Below are 7433 nucleotides of genomic sequence, written 5' to 3' on the forward strand. Positions count from 1 at the left end.
TTTCAGAATTTCATCCCATTATTATGACTGCACACCTTCTTTTTTGGTGGGTGGGGGGGGGGGGTGGATTGTAAAGAACAAGCGTTTTGGAAGCTCTGCAAAACTTCATTTGCTGGGTCTTAGCGATAGATGATAAGTGTCTGTTTCCTGTCAACCCTCTCAACTGCAGTGGGATACACACCTATGCTCCGATACACCTATGCTCCGACACACCTGTGTGTTCCGACACACTTGGCTTTGACACACCAAGGTTCCGACACACCTACGTTCCGAATCCGACACACCTACTTTCCGACACACCTATAGGTTCCGACTGCTCATATTCCTATCCCTATCCATTACCCTAACCCTAACCGGGAGTAACACAATTTTATGTGCAGGTTGTCGGAACATAGGGGTGTCGGAACATGTCGGAACATAGAGCAGTCACCCTGCAGTGAGCTATTCTTGAGACCTCTCTTCTTTGATGTCATACATATCCCTGTTTGGGGTGGGCTTCTTCAAACCCATCAACCAACACTATATTATCTTTTTAAATGCAGAAGTTTTCCTCGTACAAGAGTTGAGTCTCCTCTCCTTTAAAAGTCTTTCATTTTCTTCTCTTAAAATCAACTGGCTCGTGGTATAATTTTTCATAACATTCATAATGCAGTTATAGATGTGGTGCTTCATAACGCTACTCAATGAAATACTAAACCTACCCACCCACTACAATCACCACCTGCATTCATTTGAATTTACATAAAGAATGTTTAGCTCAGCACAGAGTTAATTATACAGTCATACCTTTCTCCGCCACCTTTTAAATGGCAAGCTGTTTTCGGCGTCATTAAAAATGCATGGAAATGATATTGACTTTAGAAACCTGGGGAATATCTAGTGTGTTCATGAAGTAAATTGCAAGGTAAATATTGACGAGAGATGCGCATCCCCACGCCCACTAATAGAACCTCATTGTGTCAATATCGTGTTAATAGGTTTCTGCACGGGCAACTGAGCATTCATTGGGGGCCCCAGTTAATCTCTTGATTGGGTTTGCTCAATTCATATATCGGATATACCCTTGTTATACTATCGGCACATTACAGTATGCCCCTTGTAATCCGTAATGGTAATGGACCAAACCGTTTTACGTAGAGGGGATGATTGCATTTTTTTTTGGACACCAATTTCCAGTGCTGTTACCTAAACCTTCAAATCATTTAAGAGTCCCATTAAAATGTATATGTTGCCTGCATGGTAAAGCGGAACCCCAATAGGCGGTCGGACAACCAGAGTGAATGAATCGAGTTGGCGGGGTTGGGGAATAATTACGCGCGAAAAGAACTGCGAGCTACTGGCAACACTATTGGATCTTTAATCGAGTGTGCTCTAACCTATACATACTCTTTGTGGACCTGTGAACAAAAGAGTCCACAGGATGCAGGAAGCGTGAACGCTTTGTGGACCAGCACGCGTCCACACTAGGTTCCCCCTTTCTGGATAGCAGGTTTAGAGACATTTTTGGGTTGGGTTATAAGTTGCAAAATGAAAAAGAACACTCAAGGAAACCATGATAACAAAACTAAGTTAAAAGAGTTTTCATAGTGCATAAAACGAGTAGTTTTCTCCGTTTTTTTTTAACAACACAAATACAAAGGAACATCCACAGTAGGTATGGAAGGTAAGGCTGTGCAGTTGCCAAAGGTGTTTCGCTGGAATCTCTTCGCGGGATCGGGAGAGTGAGACTCGGTACACACTCGTTAGCGAAAGCTAATGAAGCTCTCGTCTGACCTTTTCATCCCTCTGAACAAGATTTTTTTTAATCTGTGTTTATTTTGATTCGAGATGAAGCTTTCAGGCAGTGCCTTTGTTTTCTCGCGCGGCCTTTGCGCTGCAGTCGCTCCTCGCGTGTGTGCACCCTAATTGCAAACTTGTTTTGAAATACTCACCTATGCAAAATCAACAACAGCCAATAGGATGAAAGCAAACGAAGAGAGATAAAAAAAAAACAACCTAGAACTCGCTAATGAATTGCCCTCATTAAGTATTCATTTGTCAGTGGCGGAATGCGACCGCCTAATTTGGGTTAACACCTTGAATTACGGGGTTCATTAGGAGCCGCTAACGAGATGTGGATGACCATGATCGGCTCGACCAAGGCTATGCCGGCAGAGACGCGTAAATAAATTCAGGGACGCTTGATGATGAGTTAATTAAAACAAATTAAAGAATCTTTAAATTGTCAAAATGCTATTTTGATTTTGTTTGACATAGCCTTGCAATGGCATCCGCTTTGATAGCATTCATTGCCTTGAGTCCTGGTTCTCTTTGAGTGACAGATTTTAACCCCTTTCCTGAAATCATTTGAAAGAGGCTAACTGTTTTATTTACCCTCAAATGCACTTTTTTTCAGCTATTCTGTAAACCTTGGTACTGCAAAGTACTGAGGAATCTCAAAAATCATTAAAACTAAATAAAAAGGTAACAGTAGTCTTCCAACAAAACAGTAGGTTTTGGATACAAAGTTTCATAACTGAAGTAAAAACGAAGTTTAAAGTGATTCTGTTGTGAACTTGAAACAAGGGCAACAGTTTATTTACTTACACATATCTGCAATAGACTTGTATAGGTATACCAAGGCAGAGACAGAGGGTAAAAGTTTGGTATGGCTTGGATATGCATGAGTGAACCTTTTGTGCATTCATTGTGACTACTTTAACAAAGAAAGAACAACCTTGGGATACCTGCAATGCATCTATTTCTTCAGTCTCCTAAAGACGAACAGAATGCACAGTTCCAAACGTAGAGACCTGCTTTCTTCCGAGCCAACACTTCCTCACAAAAGATATTTTGTCCATGGCGTACCCGCAAACCTACTTCCCTACTTACTATAACTCCACCATGCATGACAAGCCTCAAACAACACTTGTCTATTCCTTTAGTTTTCCCCAACCTCACTCATTACTATTGTTTGAGCTAATGGCTTATCAGACGACCAGACCATTTGTGAGTTGGCACCATCCTCGCGGACCAGACTGGTGGTACGTGTAAGTGCGCGACCAAAGATTTTAACATTACACGCGCGCCTCAAATTAAGAACGCGTGCTTTATCCGTGTGAGCTTGGGGCCTCCTCAGTAATGGCGATCTTCAGATTAGTTTATAATAACCTCAGGATTTTTTTCTCTGTTTTTTTCTCCTTTTTGCCATCTCAGCCGAAACCAGCGAAACGAGGCTCAGCAACAGTATCCCTCAAAGATTTGGACAAAGTGCCGAAAAGTAGCACGTGATGACGAATCATCGTGCACCCAATACATATGAGAAGTGCCGTCTGAAGTGCCGACGTTTTTACACTGGCATCCGATAAGATTCCCTCCCCTATTTGGTCAATCTATTCATCAAAAACTGACAAAAGTCGGCAGGTCTTAAACTGTGGGACGATGGAACGCAGGACACTCACTTAGCGCACCCATAAGAAAAAAACAAAAACCCACCTCCCGAAAGAGGTTTTGTGGCTACAAGTAGGTCAGTACACATGATGTGATGTACATGTACATGTGCACCACCAATCAAAGCCAGCGGATAAATCTGGTCGCGGTCTGTGTACCAGTTATTAGGCGAAACTGATAATGATATTGATAATGACCGAAAGTCTTTGAGCTACTTAGTACAAAACAAATATTGCCTTGCTAATGTGTGTGCTACACAACAATCAAGAGCTCACCAGTCGGAACCTTCATGCATCACCTGACGTATTGTTAGGTAACCTTTCTTTTTGCAAACAAATAATGTTTGTGCTTTACACATTTATATGCTGAACAGCACCATTTCACAGGCGCTGGGTTAATTAAAGTGTATACCTCTTCCTGCAAACGGAGCTATAATCTTGAATGTATATTGAAGGATGAACATTTCTTTAAACAATGTGCCTTATGCACCTTATGCACGAGTCGGCCATATTCAATTGAAAGCCATGTAAAATCTCAATTTTTGGAACTTGTGAAGACAAATGAAAGCAAGTTAATTACTAATTAATTCCAGTCTGCTTCCATAAAACGATTCAAAGTTTGTAATGAAACATCCCCTAATGTTTAAAGGTAGATTTTAAAAAATGGCAGTAAAATAAGGCTGCATTATACCTGCTTTAATATTCTGGCGCCATCCCATTCAACAGTTAACAATTAATGAAATACATTCAGGGAACTCGACAAAAATGGCTAACTCGTGCATAAGGCCCATGGTCGTGCCAGCTAACAGTGCTCATCCGAACTGGCTTTTGGTTCTGAGTCAGTGGCTATGATATCAGAAAGAGACTGTGGGTTTTGCATTTCATTTTTTATTTAAGAAACATTATCGTGTTATGCCGTGCAAAATGCATCGAATGTACCACTGTCGCTCTTGATTCAAAGCGGGTATGTTCAATTAATAAAGTACCCAGTATCGTATATAAACACGTTGTAATATGACTAATATAGTCAGTTTTGTTACGACTTCTAAAGAATTGTTATACATACATGTAGCTTACGTGATGTGCAAGATTATTTTTAAGAAATACAGGACCTATGCGAGAAAAAGCCAAGGAGACATACTAAATTGTGATCACGGTTGTAGTCACTCACTAAAAAGTTAACTACCTTTCGAGATTTTCCTCTAACATTATAGATGTACAAGTTGATTTTTTGAACCATAAAATGGATATAGATGTGCTTCCGATTACAAAAAAAACCCAAATAAGTTTAAATGGTAAAGTACGATGCCTCTATCCACTTTGCTTTAACCAAAGATAGTACCGATAACCTTTCTATGGAGTGTGTTATCTCAGAACCTTGCGCCCTTTTCCCCCTACCCATTCGGCAATCACGTAACCCAGGCTTTCATCAACGTCTTTCTATGGCCTATATAACCTTGAACGTGCAATCCTCGCAATGGACATGCATGACTTACGGATCCCTGGCGCAGCTTCCTATATGTAAACTATTAAGAAATTGACACGGACCGTTGAGTGTGGCGCCGCATGTTAATGGGTGCGGTTGAAGATGGCTGCTCGTTTTCAAGGTTGGTTGTTGAATGTTTTATGAACTCCTACGTCCATTTTTAGAGCTTTAATTTAGTAAAATCGGGAATTGGAAACTGCTGAACCGTGGATATTTTGACTCGACTGCAGTCTTAATGAGCCTGTTAAAATGCAGGGAATTAGGCCTATAGAGGAGGTAGTGGCAGAACGGGGGTACAATGTGCGGGGGGGGGACTACTTTGGGAATTTCTTCTTTCTCTCCGAATAAAATAAGAGAACAAGGGGGAAAGGACCAGGGGACAAGTACATGTACCGCGAGTGGGGGGCTTACCCCGCGCCACCCCACCATCTCAGCTACGCCACTGACAGGAAAAAATTACGCATAGGCCTATGGGTTTCTTGGCAGAACGGGCGTACGAAGAAACAGTTGTCGTGAGGAGACGAGTTTCCAATCGGGGTCACGCAAGTGGAAGAATAAGAAACCGGCAAACAAATGAGAAAAGGAAGAAAGGAAGATTGCCATGCACTTTTCCAAGGGTGCATGAATGTTATGACTTAACTTTGCATAGATGAAATACTTATAGCTGTACTATTATGAAGTCCGGTTTTTTTTTCATAGGATCTGCAAAATAACGAACAAAGAAAACCTCAATAGCCTTGTTTTTCAAACAGCACATTTACAGTCACACTTGTAACGTCCTTATAAGCTTGGGTGAATTGCTTATGGCAGTGTGTGTTTTGAGGGCATAACAAACACTCCCTCAACCAAACCAAATATTGTTATTATAAAGTGGGAAATATTGGAAACGTTTTGAGCAGTTGTGTTGACGGCACATTGTTGATAGTACACCATGTGCTTATGTTATCGGCGTCCCCCTGTCTGTATATTTTTTTCTTCACCCTATAGTTTTACTAGTTGAAACGTGAGGTGGTGATGGTACATGACACCTTACTTTAGTTTGACCATTGCCATCTTAACACCATACCTTACTCGTGCGCCAAGTCCTTCAATTTATACATTATTACAGTGTTAATTTACTATATAGAACTCCAGAAGAGACAATTTGTTAACTTTGGTCCAGTTTATTTTGATTTTTCGCATAATGAAAATCCTCTTACACGGTAACGCTCGACAGCTTCGTGACTTCTAGATAATATGACTCATGAGTTTTGTAAGGAGGATGTTGAGGTTTGTGGATGACTTTCGCTTTCAATTTTACATGAAGGCTTACCATGTTGGTTCAGTACACGATACAACAATATTTATACTGAATTTACATTCACAAGATGTGGAAACATTACACTGCCTTCACATGTACAGAACACCCTGCGATATTGTGCTGAGTTTCAATCACATCTTCCTCATGTTCAGTTGGTCATCATTTTTCTTTTCTTTTTCCCAAATCACAAACTCAGTCAAAACTTTCTGTGACTGAAGTTATCAGGCATGCCCTGTGCGCAATTTGCAACAATAAATAAGAAAAAGGAAAAAGAAATGATTTTCGATCACCGTAAATACGACGTGATTTTAATGCAAGACACCTCTGACATACGTTTGGATGCGGAGACAAATCCGGTTCTTATAGTTGACTTTATCATAACGTAATCGTAAAACGGTAGTACGAGGTTTCCATCAACTGTTTCGCGCAAATATTTGCTTTCACCCGAGTTGTCTGTAAATGAAGGAATACTGGTTGGCGGAAGTGGTCGAGCACATGTGACTTTACAGTGCGCCTGCTCTCTAAAATACAGTGTGACCGTCTCAATTTGAACGATGGTCGAACGTCTTCACTGAACTTCTTCGGTCCTGGTACCCTGATGTACATGCGTGGTCATAGGTAACCAGCGATCCGATACTAAGCTAGTCCTGATTAGTCTACCCTACGCTCCAACCATTATTCTCTTGCGTGCGTTCGATGAAGGTTTAACAGCTTTGCCAAACAATGGCCAACCAGAGTTTTCGATCGAACTGACTACTCTTTCTGAATATGTGATTTGAGGCTTCTTATATTATCTGTGATTTCAAAATAAAATTATGGGATACAAAACGTTAATGACATTAAGTCGCTGTCATCACTTGTGTTCATTGTGTTGCAGCCGTTTTATACTTACGACTCAACTCGACGTTCAAAAGTGCTTGCTAAAGACTGTTACAAGCCATGCCCGAATGTTTATGTCACAAATCTAGCCTTTGAAGGACGGCAAATGAAAAAACAAACCTTTTATGGCCACAAATGGAGGGTTTTTTGCCGAACATGAGCTGAAAGTAATTAGAGTTGATCCTAGAATGCATGCCGGGCTTGCTTTAATGTCAGTGTTAATATTAATGTTTTTGTATATACACGCTGAAAGTCACGAAGAATTTTAGTCAAGGACTTATTCTTTCTGAAAAAAAAACGTAAAGGAAAGGAAGAACGTGACTTTTGCTGGCGTTCGATA

The 7433-nt window shown here is 40.7% G+C and overlaps 1 protein-coding gene across 1 annotated transcript in view; it reads left to right on the plus strand.

Annotated features, from left to right (window-relative positions):
* LOC119740389 (arginine-hydroxylase NDUFAF5, mitochondrial-like) overlaps window positions 1-7053 on the plus strand; it is a 94917-nt gene extending 87864 nt beyond the window's left edge. The window contains exon 12 of the mRNA XM_038215668.1: window positions 3196-7053. Within this exon, the coding sequence (XP_038071596.1) occupies window positions 3196-3270 (75 nt within the window). The 3' untranslated portion in view covers window positions 3271-7053. The remainder of the gene's footprint in view (window positions 1-3195) is intronic.
* The last annotated feature ends 380 nt before the right edge of the window (window positions 7054-7433 follow it).

The sequence above is a fragment of the Patiria miniata genome, unplaced genomic scaffold (genome assembly GCF_015706575.1).
Source record: "Patiria miniata isolate m_02_andy unplaced genomic scaffold, ASM1570657v1 HiC_scaffold_5, whole genome shotgun sequence".
Classification (NCBI taxonomy): Eukaryota; Metazoa; Echinodermata; class Asteroidea; order Valvatida; family Asterinidae; genus Patiria; species Patiria miniata.